Source organism: Cryptomeria japonica, chromosome 8 (genome assembly GCF_030272615.1).
Source record: "Cryptomeria japonica chromosome 8, Sugi_1.0, whole genome shotgun sequence".
NCBI lineage: Eukaryota > Viridiplantae > Streptophyta > Pinopsida > Cupressales > Cupressaceae > Cryptomeria > Cryptomeria japonica.
In genome coordinates, this window is record NC_081412.1 from 679757879 (window position 1) to 679776468 (window position 18590).

The window sequence follows — 18590 nt, forward strand, 5'->3', positions numbered from 1 at the left end:
TATTTCTTTTGTATACAAATGATCTCGCATACATAAGCTTCACATCTTTGATCTTATCTGATTTTTTATGTATCAAAATGACCTAAAAGACTAACTTATATACCTTTACACAAATTCTTGCCTTGATAATTCAAAATAATAATACTTGTCTGCTCATTACAAATATATATGAATTATGAAATGATTTTCTGGATACTACCCTAAATGTTGGATCTCCAAATGATGTTGGCTTCCCATACCAGTACCTAGCTTGCCGGTTACCTTGAAATCCTTGGTGCCAGTGAAGTGTCTGTTGGATGTTAATGTGCACCAAAATATGTTGCCAATGTTGCCATCAATGACAACATAAGAAGCCAAATGAGTGTCAATTTCCAACAAGTTTTTCATATGGTGTTAGGCATTTTGTCGTACGGAAATCTGTCTTCTCGAGTCCAAAAACTTATTTTGCATGATTTTGATATGTTTTACAGATGTCTATCATACTTTCCTGGTTAGTCTTGATACATCATAGGACAACATATACCTATTCTTTTCATCCTAAGGATAGCATCTTGATAGTATTACCTGGCTGCTATGTTACATGATTTTGTCGATTATATCCTTGCTGGTTCAATCAATCATCCATCAATCCAACCAATCTGATCTACTTAGATCACATCTTATGCATGATAGATCATTCCTCAAACTAGACTTAGTCTCAATCTCTTCATCCAATCATCACCTCAAACAAACATCTAGCTTTGATTTTATCTTGTGATCTGTATCAGTTCTAGCTCTCAGTCACATCAATTGTAAATGCCTATTTGAACCAAGAGTTCTTATAAGAATTCTGATGAAAGTAAGAGGCAATATTTCTCATTAAAAACTAATCTATTCTTTCAAGAACAACCAATATTTGACAAACCTTCATCCTCAAGCCAACCAATTTTTAATCAACCTTTATCTTCCAATATGTCTGGGGAAAGACAAGAAAGAGAGGCTTCTAAACGCAGTGCTCAAGATAACATTAGCACTCAAGTTACTGATAGTGACACCTCATCTAGTGATTCTGAATCTTCTGAACATGAAGAAGATACTATAGTTAAATTTCCAAAGGACAATAATTTCAAAAAAATGATGATTAAAATCATGGCCCATGAAAAAGAAGAACATTTTCTAGAATTAGCTAAACAAGGAGCCAGACTTGTCGCTGACTAAAATGTTGAAAATATTATCATTAAAGAATAAGAGAGACCACTGCCATTGGTAACCAAACAATTGCAAGCATTGCAAACTAAGATCAAAGAAATGAAAGGCAAATATAAATCTTTAGTGCAATATTCCTTGGACACAATCTGTCCATTTCCAATCGACAAGAATCTTCACATGCCTCCATTTCCTTCAAGAACGAAAATTCCTAAATTTGACAAATATGATGGAAACTCGGATCCTGAAGACCATGTTTGAGCATTCTATGCTCTATGTATGGAATTTATGCATGAACAAACACATCTTATGCTTCTCTTCCCAAGAAGTCTAGGAGGACAAACTATGGAGTGGTTTTCAAAATTGCCTACGAGAATTAAATCTTTTGAGGAGCTGGTCGAACTATTTCTCCAACAATACTCCTATAACATCCGTCATCCAATCACCATGAATGACCTCTACAATACAAAGCAAAGAACATGATAACCTTTCCTCACTTTTCTTCAACATTGGAGAAATACTTTCTCTAGATATTCACGATCCAATCCCGGTTCTGAAAAATATGGACATCTTTGTCAACAATCTGATTCCTGAGTTACAATATAATGTTCAAATGCAAGTACATCCTTCATTAGTAAGATGGTGTACAATGCTCTCAAAATAGAAGATGTGCTTGTGAATAAAGGAGAAATCTCACTTTATAAGGAAACACATCACGACTCTAGTTATAAAGAGAAGAACAAATATTAGAAATATGACAAAGATAATAATATAAATGTTATGAATGATGGAGTAGCTGATACTGTTAAACAGAAACCAAAACCAACAGTATTTAATCTGACTAGTGGCACACATGCCCTCAAAGCTGCTGAAAGTGCTGCAGAAAACCCTCCTAAGAAATCAAAAGAGTGGTTTAAAGATAAGCCTTGGATTTTAAAGCCTAAATGTGATTTCACTCCTTTGGGAGAATCCTATGAAACAACTCTTCAGACTATTGGCAAATGATCTGACCACATTGCTTGACAAATCCAAACAATATGATCCTGAAGTCAAACCCAAATGGTGGAGAAAAAATGATTACTATTAATATCACCGAAACAAGGGTCAAACAACTAATAACTGCATGAAACTCATAAATGAGATTCAAGACCTTATTGATAATGGCAAAATTGTTGTTGGGAATCATGCAACCAACTCTGATCACAAAGCTTTCAAAGATCCCTTTCCTACTTATGAGCAAGGAGATTCATCTAAATCCAAGGGAGGTACCAAGATAAATTACACCTATACCAACAATGATAACATCATCAACATGCTTGAACCTTCTCAATCAGATAATTCCAATGTAATCATAGTCAAAGAAGAGCAAAACAAACCAAGAGCTGCAAACGTTGTGACTTGTGCTCAAGGATAATATACTCTCAAAGGAGTTGGTTTCTCATCTTTTGATCAAACATCATCATCAAAACTATCAACATCTTCAAACAAACAACCAGCTACAATCATCGTGTTGGTTGAAAATTTTGTACACTTGGGGAAATATACAAAATTGTGGCTTCAACCACAATGTGTGAGTAAAACTGTCCTAATTAAGGGAAGGCTCCCCCTATCTACAAACTAAACTAATCTAATATGAGTGGGACAACATTCTTTCTTCTTCTTTCAAGAAAAACTATACTCTTTTCTCTTCACAGAAAAGTAGTAGCAACTGGAAATAAATAACAACAAATACAGAAATGAGATTTCTTTGTAAGATTTTTGGAACATAAAGGGAAGCAAAGTTTCCATGAAGGCACAAAGACCTCTGTCACTTCCCCAAGATGAGAAAATAGAAAGAAAGCTCACAGTCTTCAACTATCTATTCTCCTATCAACCTTTTTAGATAATTTTCTGCTAACTAAGCACAATATGTAGCAGCTCAAAGCCTAACTACATGATGCCCTTCAACTCACATTCACAAGTCTTAAAAATAGAAGTAGCACAAAGTCTACAAGCTATCTTCCCACTTTAGCTTTCCACACTAGTTTCAGATATGATAAGTAGCTCAAAGTCTACAAGACCAAATCTGAAAACCAAACATATAACTGTAAATACAATTAGCAGCTCAAAGTCTGCAAGATTGAATTTAAATCCCTGTTTCACAATAGAACAGAACTCACAATCAACTCTAGAAAATGTCATCACATAACAAATTGAATTGGCACAAAGTCTCAACACAACTTGCCTCTTTTATTGAAAACAATCTGATTTACATCTAAACTCAAAGTCTTAGAGTGCACATACAAACTGACAGAATTTTGTTGCATTGCCAAAAAGATCCTTTTTTACAAATGAGGGTCCTCCTTATATAGGATAATGTTGGAGAAAAATGTGGGCACAGTTGACTAATTCAACTGCACATTTCCACTTGACTACAACTTCAACAGAAAGAAAATATGCAGCTGCGAGAAAACTTACAACATCTAACAATGCAACTACATGAAAAGAAAGTGTCAAAAAGAGGACACTTTATTCATCTTTCTCCTCCTCATTGGATTTCTGAAATTCTTCAAACAGAGCTAAAAGAACTTACATCATAGCTTTGTCTAGTGCCATATCAACAATCTCATCATCGCATCTTCTTTTCTCTGTCAATTTGCTGGGAGAGGGCTCGAACATTTCAACATGGATCACTAGTGTTTTAAAAATGATCACCATCATACCAACAAATTTCATCAATAAGAACAAGAAACAGGAGTTAGAAATGACTTAGGAGACAAAAAAGGGAAAAACTTGCAGGTCGGACTTTAAAGTCTGAACTGCAAGTTCAAACAACATCATACGCAAGTCAGACTTTAAAGTTCGATCTGCAAGGGAAAAACTTGACAAGCAACTGCATGTCGGACTTTAAAGTCCGATCTGCAACTTGGGAAGGAAATTCAAAATTTGCACATTGGACTTTAAAGTCCGATGTGCAAGGAAAATCAATCAAAGATTGCATATCAGACTTTAAAGTCTGATATGCGAGAAGGGAAAAACTTAACTTGCAAGTCAGGAAAAATTCCCCGACCTGCACATAGGCAAACTTGCAGGTCGGTAAAAATTCCCCGACATGCACTTAGACCTGCAGGTCGGGAAAATTTCCCCGACCTGCACATGGACCTTGGCAAATTGAAACAAAAATAATTATGCAGGAAAAGACTCCTTGCAAGTCGGACTTTAAAGTCTGACATGCAACTTCCTTCTTGCTAAACTGCACATCGGACTTTAAAGTCCGATGTGCAAGGGAAAAGTCCCTGCAGGTCGGACTTTAAAGTCTGCCTTGCAGTAAAAGAACTGCCTGCAGGTCGAAATTTAAAGTCCACTCTATAGGAAAAGAACTGCCTGCAGGTCAGACTTTAAAGTTCGATCTATAGGGAAAGAACCAAAATATTGCACATCGGACTTTAAACTCCGATGTGCAATTCTAACAAAGAAAAACCCTGTAGGTCGGACTTTAAAGTCCGATCTGCAGAGAAGATTGCCAAAACATTGCACATCAGACTTTAAAGTCTGATGTGCAATTCTATCTAAGAAAAACCTTGCAGGTCGAACTTTAAAGTTTGACCTGTAGGCAAAACTGCAAAATCTAAAAAAACTTAAAAACGAGAAAAACAAAAGACGAAAAGCAAAAGAGGCTAACTGACGGAGTCAATCAACCTTTCCCAGAGGACGTGAGGCATGAAATGAACCATTTTTGTAGGGTTGCCTCATGATTTTAGCCGCGCTAAAATCGATGACAACAACTAGCTTTGACTGGGGAACAAACTACACCACTTGAAGCTTGTAGAATCCAGAACTCTGAGTGCTTGTATCCATTGGGCTATAGAGTTAGGCGACAAAAGGACTAAGTTTTGCTTGTAGGTTAGACTTTAAAGTCCGACCTGCATGGTGTTTCTTAGATAGAATTGCACATTGGACTTTAAAGTCCGATGTGCAATGTTTTGGCAATCTTCTCTGCAGATCGGACTTTAAAGTCCGAACTGCAAGGTTTTTCTTTGTTAGAATTGCACATCAGAATTTAAAGTCTGATGTGCAATGTTTTGGTTCTTTCCCTGCAGATCAAACTTTAAAGTCTGACTTGTAGGCAGTTCTTTTCCTACAGAGTGGACTTTAAAGTCCGACCTGCAGGCAGTTCTTTTACTGCAGAGCGGACTTTAAAGTTTGACCTGTAGGGACTTTTCCCTTGTACATCGGACTTTAAAGTCCGATGTGTAGTTTAGCAAGAAGGAAGTTGCATGTCAGACTTTAAAGTCTGACTTGCAAGGAGTCTTTTCCTGCATGATTATTTGTGTTTCAATTTGCCAAGGTCCCTGTGTAGGTCGGGGAATTTTTCTCGACCTGCAGGTCTAAGTGCAGGTCGGGGAATTTTTCCTGACTTGCAGGTCTAAGTGCATGTCGGGGAATTTGTACTGACTTGCAAGTTTTCCTATGTGCAGGTCGAGGAATTTTTCCTGACCTGCAAGTTAAGTTTTTCCCTTCTCGCATATCGGACTTTAAAGTCTGATATGCAATCTTTGATTGATTTTCCTTGCACATCGGACTTTAAAGTCCGATGTGTGAATTTTGAGTTTCCTTCCCAGGTTGCAGATCAAACTTTAAAGTCCGACATGCTATTGCTTGTCAATTTTTTCCCTTGCAGATCGGACTTTAAAGTCCGACCTGCGTATGATGTTGTTTGAACTTGCAGTTCAGACTTTAAAGTTTGACCTGCAAGTTTTTCCCTTTTTTGTCTCCTAAGTCATTTTTGACTCCTGTTTCTTGTTCTGATTGATGAAATTTGCTGGTCTGATGGTGATCATTTTCAAAACACTAGTGATCCATGTTGAAATGTCTGAGCCCTCTCCTAGCAAATCGACAGAGAAAAGAAGATGCGCTGATGAGATTGCTGATATGGCGCTAGACAAAGCTAAGATGCAAGTTGCTTTAGCTCGGTTTGAAGAATTTCAGAAATCCAATGAGGAGGAGAAAGATGAATAAAGTGTCATCTTTTTGACACTTTCTTTTCATGTAGTTGCATTGTTAGATGCTGTAAGTTTTCTCGTAGCTGCATATTTTCTTTCTGCTGAAGTTGTAGTCAAGGTCGACTGTGCAGTTGAATTAGTTAACTGTGCCCACATTTTTCTCCAATATTTTCCTATATAAGGAGGACCCTCATTTGTAAAAAAGGATCTTTTTGGCAATGCAACAAAATTCTACCAGTTTGTATGTGCACTCTAAGACTTTGAGTTTAGATGTAAATCACATTGTTTTCAATAAAAGAGGCAAGTTGTGTTGAGACTTTGTGCCAATTCAAGTTGTTATGTGATGACATTTTCTAGAGTTGATTATGAGTTCTGTTCTATTGTGAAAGAGGGATTTAAATTCAAAGTATTTAGAGTTATATGTTTGTTTTTCAGATTTGGTCTTGTAGACTTTGAACTGCTTATCATCTCTGAAACTAGTGTGGAAAGCTAAAGTGGGAAGATAGCTTGTAGACTTTGTGCTGCTTCTTTTTTTAAGACTTGTGCATGTGAGTTGAAGGGCATCATGTAGTTAGGCTTTGAGCTGCTACATATTGTGCTTAGTTAGCAGAAAATTATCTAAAAAGGTTGATAGGAGAATAGATAGTTGAAGACTGTGATCTTTCTTTCTGTTTTCTTGTCCCGGGGAAGTGACAGAGGTCTTTGTGCCTTCATGGAAACTTTTCTTCCCTTTATGTTCCAAAAATCCTACAAAGAAATCTCTTTAATGTATTTGCTGTTATTTATTTCTAGTTGCTACTACTTTTCTGTGAAGAGAAAAGAGTATAGTTTTTCTTGAAAGAAGAAGAAAGACTGTTGTCCCACTCATATTAGATTAGTTTAGTTTGTAGATAGGGGAGCCTTCCCTTGATTAGGAGAGTTTTACTCACACACTGTGGTTGAAGCCACAATTTTGTAAATTTCCCCAAGTGTACAAAATTTTCAACCAACACACTACTAAGCCTTCTCCATCTAAACAACCGGTTTCACCATCTTCTTCCGGTTTCACCATCTAAATCTGTATTCTCGAACTGCTTAAGATCTCTCCTGCTCATAGAGAGATCCTGGACAAAGCTTTGCTCACTACCAATATCCCTAAAGACTTAGATTTGGATTGGTTTCAATCTATGGTGGGTCACCTAACCTCACCTCACTACCTGCCCTTCTCTGAAGAAGATGATAATTCATTGATTCATCCATATAATCAACCATTACACATTGAAGCCATGATCCATAAACATTGAGTCAAATGTGTTTTGATAGATGGAGGCATTGGGCTGAACATTTGTACTTACTGTACTCCTACAATTGAGATTTTCTGAGAATGGTATAGATCCAAGAAAGAAGATAACAATAAAAGCTTATGATGAACAAGAGAGAACCTCTAAGTGTCTAGTGCTATTACCAATTAGGGTAGGACCCATGGAAAGAGATGTTATCTATTAGGTGCTTGACCTTTCTCTATCTTACAACATTTTTCTAGGCAGACCACGGATTCATGATATGCAAATGGTACCATCTAGATACCATCAATGCTTGAAGTTTCCCTATAATGGAGTTGAGGTCAGTGTTCCTGTTGATACCAACTACACTTGCAACACATTAAAATAATGTGCTGATACTCTTGTTCCTCACAATAGATAAGCCTCTATAGATGAGAGTTCAAAAGCTATGATGAAGGACTTAGAAAAGAAATTGAAAATTACGGATGCCAACATGGACAGATACAAGATATAACCTGTACTTTCACTGATATGTCTTCCCCCATCACCTAGACAGTCTGGAAAACCATTTGAAGCTATGAAATCAGAAACTTCACCTGTAAACATCACTATGATGGTACTTTTGTGCAATCCTCTGTTTCCTTTACAAATGAAACAAAAGAAACAACTGTTCTCGAATGGCTTTACAGAGAGGAAAATGAAGATAGAGAAGTGCAATGTTGTGAAATTTCCCCTAAACAATATGTTAAAGGCTATCAAATAATCAAACACATGAGGTATTCGGGTATAGGTCCTCATGGAAAACATCAAGTAGGAATTACCAAACCCATCAAGCTGCAAACAAATTCTACAAAGGACAAAACTGGACTTGGGTACCATCTAGATAAACCATCAAGTGAAAAGCGACAATCTTATCAGCCACATCAAACACCAGAGGAAGTAAAAAAACAACAAACTCATGAAGAAAATGAGAAAGAACAAGAAGAGCTTGTAATAAAAAGAGAAGAAGAAGCTTATAACCAAGTTTCAAAGGTACTAGCAAGAAAAAGACCAGAAGTAGAAATTCCAGAAGAAATGAGAGAACAGGTGGAAATAATCAAATAAATGTTTGCACCTTTAAACATTCCTGTCACATATACGAGAATGATTCTAGAAGAAGATTCAGAAACATATTGAGTATGAATGGGGTCCATAACCTCTATCAGATGCATCTATTGAAGAAAATCTAGAAAAATCTAATGATACCATAAATGAATCACAAGAAATAACACACATGAACCTACAACGAGAACTAGAGGAAGTTAGACTAAAAAGACAAGAAGCTTATGAGAAACAACTAAGAAAAGAGAAATCACAGGAAAATCACTCACCTACTGTATCTCCATCTAATGAGACAAAATAAATTAGGTATGGGAACACAACTGAAGAACTGGAGGCTAATCAAGTATGACCGGTCATCAGTCCAAAAGAATTTGAATGGGAAAGAAGACAAAAATTGGTAGAGTCATCAAGGCTATGTAAATAGGTATGTCAACTACAGGTTATCACTAAACTAGAACAAGAAGGAACTTGCAGCATAAAAGATGTTCATATTGATACCATACATGCTTTTACTAAGTCACTTGAAGAGGAGTCAGATACTTCATCTTCTAACTTTGATCAGCCTGAAATGAGCTCCATCTATGATATTACCTATTCAACACCAAACTATGACTACTTTGTCATGAATTTTGAAGCTCTATCTGAAGAAGCTATTGATGTTGAACCACAATACGTAGTCCAGTCTGAAGTAGGAGAAGGGTCTAGTGGTAGGTTTTCTAGGTTAGATTCTCTAAGCACTAACGTAGGCTTCGATAATCATGTTATGACTCTTCCTGGTCTCAAGATGCTAACACAAGGTAGTCTTCTGGAACTCAACTTGACGGTCCAAGGTTGTGATGACAATACTGTGAATTCCCTTGAACCCATCGAATCTTTATCCCTAGTATACCTTGAGCTCATTGACCGTACTCTACAAGACCAACCCATGGATATCCCTACTTTTTCCAACGACTATGCCTTAGCATGTTACCTTAATGCAGTTGAACCCATGAACTCTTCCATCAATGAACAAAGTGTGAACATGACAAAAACAAATGTCAAGTATCTTAGTCTCAAATATCAAAAGAACAAAAATAAGTGTTTTGATGGCGAAAACCACATTGTGGTGGTATCAGAACTGAAAAAAGTAAAAATAAAAGACGTATCTGATGGTGAAAACCTCCTTGAGGCACCTAAAGGTGAGATGATTGATATTCTGCCTAATCACTTTCAAGAGAGATCATCAAAACTGATTGAACCTACACAACCAGTGAACATTGGAACATAGGAAATTCAACATATAATACATGTGGCTCAATCCCTATCAACAAAAGAATTGAAAGAGTTTACTGATTTCTTCATAGAGAAAAATATCAACTTCACATGGACATATTCTGATATGCTAGGTTTGGATCCTGACCTTATAATGCATCATCTTTCTATTACTCTTGGAGTCAAACCCATCAAACAAAAAATCTAAAAAATACATCCTCATGTTGCATTGCTTGTTAAAGCCGAGCTAGAGAAATTACTCAAAGTAGGATTCATCCAAGCAATTGATTATGCTGAGTGGATATCCAACATTGTCCCCGTTTCAAAACCTGATAAATCAATCCACATCTGCACAGACTTCAGAGACTTAAACAAGGCATGTCCAAAAGATAATTTTGCACTGCCTAACAGTGACATGATAGTGGACATGACTTCTGGTTATGAAATGTAATTTCTAATGGATGGCTTTTCCAGCTACAACCAAATCAAAATCACACCTTAAGATCAAGAGAAAAAAGCGTTCACATGTGCGTAGGGAACTTTCTGCTGGAATGTCATGCCCTTTGGATTAAAGAGTGCAGGTGCTACCTATTAAAGAGATGTAACTACAATCTTTCATGACATGATGCACAAAAACATGGAAGATTATGTCGATGATACCCTGGTCAAATCTATGAAAAGATCGACACATCTCTCAGAATTGGGTCTAATCTTAGGCAGAATGAAAAAGTTTAAACTTAGACTAAATCCTAAAAAATGTACATTTGGAGTTACATCTGGCAAACTGCTAGGATACATTGTTTCAACACAAGGGACTGAAGTTGATCTAGAAAGAGTTAAAGCTATAATGGAAATGCCACCTCCAAAGAATGTAAGTCAAATGAGAACTCTACAAGGGTGGCTCCAATCAATAAGATGCTTCATTTCTCAGCTAGCAGATAAGGCTCAACCATTCATGAAAGCATTACAGATAGGAGGGTATGTGCACAATCATGGTGTGCCAAAACAGGCCCTTAAGTGGCAATGAAATTTTAAAAAATCAGAGTTATGCAACTTGACATGAAAAATTGAATAAGTTATGAACATTATTTTTAAAATATGTAAGAAGATAATATATAGAAAATTGAATGTAGTTTCTAGGCTACTAATTGTTTTTTGGGAAAAAAAAATCCTATTTGATAAAAATTTCTCATTTCAATGTAGTGGTACTAAAATTTCAGGAAAAAGATAAGAAGTAGGTTTATGTTTGACCACCCTAATCACAATCAAATCATAATTTTTTTTTATTAGATTTATAATATAATTATTAGACTCATGTTCAGATGTGATACATATTTTTTTATAATTTTTTATAAAAAAAATAATTATTTATGAATTTTTTACTACAACTTTCAAGAAATTCAGAAACTCATATGTCTTATCACCTTAACTTGGTCAAAACCTTATGAAATTCATTTTAAATTTTTTTTTTTCCCTATAGTATATGAAGCATAGGATGTGACGCATGTTTCGGATTCAAAAAATGTTATATCGTTTGAAAGTTATGAGGATTTTTCAACTCGTCTATCAATCAGGACTTTTGTTAGAATTCAATTAAAAAATAAATAATAATTATTTATTGAAGTCAAAATAAGACAGGCTTTATATTGTTGGAAAGCTGAAAACGTCCTTAAAAAACCCTTTTCATTTTATCAATTTTGGCTATAAAAAAAATCGTCAACCACCAGTGTAAAGTCTGGAAAATCAAAGAATACTGAAAAAAATATTTTTTCAATTGACTTTTCAGGCTTGTCACTTCCAAGCCAAATCCCAAAGAAAACCAAAACAAAAAAATGGAGGGAAAAATTTATGTTTTAAAATTGGATATCTGTTTTGAAAAAATAAAAAAATATATTTTAGTAAATTGGGCATAACTTTTGCAATTTATATCGAAATTTTGATTTTTTATAGGTGTTGGAAAGGTAATTCAAAGCTCTATGATATAGAATAGGTATATTTTCAATTAATTTAAAAAAAATAAAATTATAATTCATTTAAATTCATCCTTCATTTTTAAAACTTTAAAAGCTCATGACTTTTTCATATGATTTCCCTATTACATGAATTTTTGTAACAATCATCTCAAAATAAACTAAATAAATAATTAATAATAGAAAATTTAGGAATTTTATTGAGTTTGATAAATTTTGATAAACCATGTTATCTATGTTTGTTCCTTTCTCCACCTCTCTCTCCTAAACCTATCACTCCACTTGTTTGTTTCTTCCTCCCTCTCTTTTGTCCATATTTATACATCTCTCTCTACACCTATATCTCTAACTGTCATTGAATACCTCATTCATTCTCTCAAGCTCTACAAGGTGCTTATATTTCTACCTCTTCATAATTTCCTCCTCTATCTCACTCTCTCTTCACTAAGATCTAGACTAGTCTCTTTACATTTCCTTCTCATCTCTAGCAACAAAATTCAGAGGGGAAAAGGAGAGGCGTAGGGAAGTATCAAAAAAAGGAGAGGGGGAGAGAGGTGAGAAGGAGAGAGTAATTGGGGGGAAGATAGAGTGTGTGAGAGAGAGCTAGAGGTAATTAGGTGGTAGGAAAAGAGAGAGAAGGAGGGGGTGATTGGGGTGAAGAGAGAATAAGAGGGAGAGTTTGAGATTATTAGGGGGTAGGAGGAGAGGGGGAGAGGGGAAAGTATCAACAAAGAGAGAAGAGAGATGTGGACATAGGTGAAGAGAGACATAGAGATTAATTAGGGGGTGGGGAGAGGGGGAGAGGAAAGTATCTATAAACCCATAGGAGGAGAGAGGTGATCGAGGGTAATTGAGGGAAAGAAATAATGTGAGAGAGTTGGGTGTAATTAGCGGATAAGAAGAGAGGGAGAAGAGTAAGTATCAACAAAAGGAGAGAGGGAGAGATGTGGAGAGAGGTGAACAAAGTGATAGAGAGAGGATAATTAGGGAGAGTGGAGGGGAAGAGGGAAGTATTAACAAAGAGATGGACTAGAGAGAGGGTAATCAGGGGGCTCTCTCCCCATCTCTTCCCCCTCTTCCTTTGTTGATACTCCCTCCCTCTCCCCCCCCTCTCCTTCCCCTAATTACCTTCTCTCTCTCTCTCTCTCTTTGTTGATTCCCATCCCCCCTCTCCTCCCAACCCCTAATTACCCCCAACTCTCTCTAATTCTCTCTTCCCCAAATACCATCTCTTTGTCATACCTATCCTCACCTCTAACTTTACCATATGACCCCTTAGGTGTCATTAGGGGTCATATTGCGTCCTAATGGGTTATAGGGTGTCCTGTGAACCCTTAGGACACCATATGGTGTGCTAAGGGGTCATATTGTGTCTTAGAGGGTCATATGGTGTCCTATGACCTCTTAGGACACCATATGACTCCTTAAAACACTATATGGTGTCATTATGGGTCGTATGGTGTCCTAAGGGGTCATATGGTATCCTGTGACCCCTTAGGACACCATATGGTGCCATTAGGGTTTGTATGGTGTGCTAAGGGGTCATAAGATATCATATGACCACTGAGGACACCATATAGCCCCTAAGGCATCGTTAGGGGTCATATTGTGTCCTAAGGGTTCATATGGTGTTCTATGACCTCTTAGGACACCATATGGTATCATCATGGATCATATGGTGTCCTAAGGGGTCATATGGTGTCCTATGACCCCTCAGAACACCATATGACCCCTCAGAACACCATATGACCCCTTAGGACACCATATGACCCCTTAGGAAAACATATGATCCCTTAGGTGTCATTTGGGGTCATATTGGGTCATATGGTGTCCTATGACCCCTTAGGACACCATATGGTGTTATTAGGGGTTGTATGGTGTGCTAAGGGGTCATATCGTGTCTTAAGTGGTCATAGGATGTCATATGACCACTTAGGACACCATATGACCCATTAGGTATCGTTAGGGGTTATATTGTGTTCTAAGGGTTCATATGGTGTCCTACGACTCCTTAGGTGTTGTTAGGGGTCATATTATGTCTTAACGGGTCATATGGTGTCTTATGACACCTTGGGACACCATATGGCATCTTATAACCCCTTAGGATACCATATGGCATCGTTAGGGGTTATATGGTGTGCTAAGGGGTCATATTGTATCTTAAAGGGCAATAGGACATCATATGACTCATTAGGACACCATATGATCCCTTAGGTGTCGTTAGGGGTCATATTGTGACCTAAAGGGTCATATGGTATCTCATGAACCTTTAGGACACCATATGACACCTTAAGACACCATATGATGTTGTTATGGGTCTTATGGTGTCCTAAGGGGTCATACAGTGTTCTATGAGCCTTTAGGACACCATATGGTGTCATTAAGGGTCGCATGGTGTGTTAAGGGGTCATATAGTGTCCTATGACCCCTTAGGTATTGTTAGGGGTCATATTGTGTCCTAATGGGTCATATGGTGTCCTATGACCCCTTAGGACACCATATGGTGTCGTTGGGGGTTGTATGGTGTGTTAAGGGGTCATATTGTGTCCTAAGGGGTCATAGGACATCGTATGACCTCTTAGACACCATATGATCCATTAGGTTTTGTAAGCTAGTTATTATTAATATTGAGAAACAGTCATGAGATATACATTTAGAATAGCTGTGGGACTACCTAATTATTACTTCACTCTTGTTTATTCAAGAAAATGAGAGGGAAAATAATTATGAGAATAGATTTGCCAGACTGAAATATTAAGAAGATAATTAAATAGAGATCTGTCACACTTGTTGCGAGCCAGGCCATGCATCATAAAGTAGATTAGAAATTTTGTTTGTCCATAGATTTTTCTCATTTCTTTTTATATACGTCAGACTAATTATTCCAGCCTGTCTTGACTTGGGTCAACATTAGAAAACATTTGAGAAAATGAGACTTTTAAAATAGATAAAAGGCAGGATATCAGAATTAAATCTGTTTGTGAAAGATTAGAAAAGATTTCATTGATTTAATATTTATTTTTAATTTATAAATTGAAATATTATCTAGAAGATTTTATTGATTTAGTTGTGTAGATTATTTAATTTGTAAATTGAAAGATTAGAGACGACTTTCTTGATTTAATTATGTAATTTTTTAATTTATAAATTGAAAGATTATCTAATAGATTTCATTAATTTAATTATGTGAATTTTTAAATTTGTAAAGAAAAGATTAGAGAAGACTTCATTGATTTATTTTTTTGGTTTTTTTTAATTTGTAAATTGAAACATTATCTAGAAAACTTCATTAATTTAGTTATGTAGATTATTTAATTTGTAATTGAAAGATTAGAGAAGACTTCATTGATTTAATTATGTAGATTTTTTAGTTTGTAAATCGAAAGATTATCTAGAAGACTTCATTAATTTAATTATGTGGATTTTTTAATTTTTTAAAAATAAATTAGAAAAGACTTCATTGATATTTTAACGATTTTTTAATTTGTAAATTGAAAGGTCATCTAGAAGACTTCATTAATTTAGTTATGTAGATTATTAAATTTGTAAATTAAAAGATCGGAGAAGACTTCAATAATTATATATATATATTAATTTGTAAATTGAAAGATTAGAGAAGACTCCATTGATTTAATTATGTAGATTTTTTAATTTGTAAATTATTTATATAATATTTTTATATATTTTATTACTAAAAGGAAATAGTATAATATTTATAACAAATGAAGGTGGTAGAGAGGTATAAATTTTATTAGGACTAAAACCAATGCAAAGATAAAATAACAAGGTCAAATTTAACAAAGCCTAGGCTATTAAAGAATTAGGAGGAGGACCCTTATCATTAGAATCACCTAAAACATTTTCAAGGATACCATCACCCATCAACTCCTAGACGATGAGAGGCTCTACTTCAAGAGGGTCATTGAAAGGTTGTTGAATATGGGGTGAAAAGTAGTCAATTACAACCAACCCAATTTTCTTGAGCTAGGCCAATTAGAATCACCTTACCCACAAGCACAAGCATAGAGCATCTAGAAACGTTTATTCCAACTGCCATGAGCAGTAGTATTCTAGCAACAAGAGGATGACAATCACAAGTGCCACATGAGTGGAATCCATAATCACATCTTGTAAGTCAACTATGACCACACCATTTCTCGAGCACTAAGGAGAGAACAAATCAAGTAGACTATGAGTAATAGTATATGCACAATTTACTTAGTGATCCAACACCTCTTTAGTATGAACAACTACACGTACAAATTTATAGTATTGCACCTAAATATACATAAGAATAACATTAGAGAAAACCGTAGCTTTAGTATACAAAGAGTAATAAGAAATAGTTAAACAATTAGAAGAAAGAACATTTAATTGTTTTATTTTTCCAAAATTTAATGAGAATTTCCATCCTAAAAACCTGTCAAATCTAGATATATTTATGCTACTAAAAAGTTAGAAATCATGAATCCAAATCCAAACCTCCTAAGATAATTTGGAATAAAACCAAAATTGATTTAAATTAAAAGAGTTCAAATTTAACCACAAAACAAATAATGAGGGTTAGAAATACCCATGTGCTCTAAGTAGGTACCTAGAGGGAGACCTTGGTCCATAATATGCACTAGAAAATATGAGCCAATCTAGGTCCAAAACAAGGATCACGAACATTTCGAAGCTATGGAATTATAGATTTGAGGTTATTTGGAGTAGAATTGAGTGGGTTGTTAAGAAATTAGGGCTTCTGTTAGATTCACTTGCAAGGAACAAAATTAGCAAGGGAAGTAATCATTTCACACTTAGAAAATCACCAAACAATGACTGTATGTATGCATATGTATGTGTATGTGTATACGGTGATAACTGAGAGCTTGTGCACCCTCACTTCTCTTGTAACCATACACCTTTCTGAGATGGGATTAACAGGTACTGTTCCTCCCTGCTTGGGAAAACTTTCTTCTCTCACAGAACTGGATCTATCTTTTAATAGGTTGAGTGGAAACATTCCGGTGTTTTCTTCTCTTGCTGTCCTTTATTTAAAAGCTAATATTTTAGAAGGTGAAACTGTCCTTAGTACTATTTGTATGGTCAGGAACCTTAGTAAGGTTGATCTTTCTGGCAATCAACTGAATGGGAGCTTACCATCCTGTCTGGGAAGTCTCTCTTCACTCACAGAACTGCGTCTATCTCATAATAGGTTGAGTGAGAATATTCCATTGTCCTTTGCAAACATGTCCTCTTCTCTTGCTGTCTTTGACTTGGAATATAACGTTTTAGAAGGTGAAACTGTCATCAACAGTATTTGCATGCTCAACAATCTTAGAAAGGTTGATCTTTCTGCTAGTCGACTGAATGGAAACGTACCGGCTTGTCTGGGAAGGCTCTCTTCTCTTACAAAACTAGATTTACCTGGTAATGGCTTGAGGGGGAATATTCCATTGTCCTTTGGAAACATGTCTTCTTCTCTGGTTGTCCTTGATTAAGGAGATAATGTTTTAGAAGGTGAAACTGCCCTCACTACTATTTGTATGCTCAACAACCTTAATGAAGTATTTTTGGCTAACAACCGACTGAATGGAAGCTTACCATCCTGTTTGGGTAATCTCTCTTCTCTAAATTTGCTAAATGTTGCTGGAAATTATTTCAATGGTAATCTTCCATATTCTTTAGGCAAGATTTCACTCAACTATTTTGATGTTTCTGATAATTCTTTAAGTGGTTCTATCCCAGATTCCTTGGGGAATCTCTCTTTGCTAGAAACGTTGGATCTATCTGACAACCACCTGAATGGAACCCTTCCCTCCTCATTTTCAAGGCTCTCCTCGCTTGTGACGTTCAGTGTTATTGGTATTGCATTCAACCAGAGTGTTGCTTCCTCAGCGCTACCCTCTTCACTTAAACATCTTTTTCTCTCAATAGACGGTCAACAAACAATTTCAGAGGATTTCTTTCACAACGTTAGCAAATTGACAATTCTAGCCTTGTCAAAATGTGTTCTTAATACCAACATCACTTGGATTCCCTCATTCCAGTTAAAATTCTTATTTTTGACATCCTGTAAGGTGGATGGTCTAATTCCATTATGGATTTCAACTCGCTTTTCACTTGGAAACCGTGAATTAGCTAACAACAATTTTATTGGAGAAATTCCTTCATGGCTACTGGATATGCGTCTTCTCTACATCAATCTTACAACAAATAATCTCCAAGGTCGCCTTTTGCTAAATAGTTCAGCTTGGAATAAATTGGAGGTCTCGGATGTGTCTAAAAATGCATTTTGTGGTCAGATACCATCAATTTGGCCTCCTAATGTACAAGTATTACTCCTCAATGACAATTTGCTGACATGAAATATTCCTCCACTTTTACAAGGTATCTCTTCACTGGAAATTATAAATTTGGCAAATAGTTAACTATTTGAATGGAATCATTCCTCCAAGCTTAGCCAATTGTTCCAATCTTCAAAATTTGAATTTGGGGGATAATTATTTGAGGGGAATCATTCTGTATGAGTTTGGTAAGTTAAGTGAACTAAAAGTACTTGTATTAAAGAATAACCAGTTGAGTGAAAAATTCCCTTTCTCCATATCAAATTGCAGAGAATTATATTTTTTAGATGTCGGCCAAAACTTCTTGGAAGGCCACATTCCAAAGTCAATAGGAAACCTATCAGAGAACCTACAAATCTTGGACCCTCTTCAAATCAACTCTTTGGTTTTGTACCCCACAACATTTTTAGTCTGCAAGCAATGTTGATGGAAACACATTGGGAATTTTCCGAAGTTCAACTTACAATATAAGAATCATTTGTACCCACATTAATATATATATATATATTA

General features: G+C 35.9%; 1 protein-coding gene across 1 annotated transcript; it reads left to right on the top strand.

Annotated features, from left to right (window-relative positions):
• Positions 1-16664: 16664 nt before the first annotated feature.
• LOC131032401 (receptor-like protein kinase) lies at positions 16665-17234 on the top strand. Its single transcript, XM_057963364.2, has one exon. The coding sequence runs from the start codon at positions 16665-16667 to the stop codon at positions 17232-17234; it is 570 nt and encodes a 189-aa protein (XP_057819347.2).
• The last annotated feature ends 1356 nt before the right edge of the window (positions 17235-18590 follow it).

Coding starts and splice junctions, on each gene's coding strand:
- LOC131032401 (XM_057963364.2), top strand. CDS start 16,665: ATGGGATTAACAGGTACTGTTCCTCCCTGCTTGGGAAAACTTTCTTCT.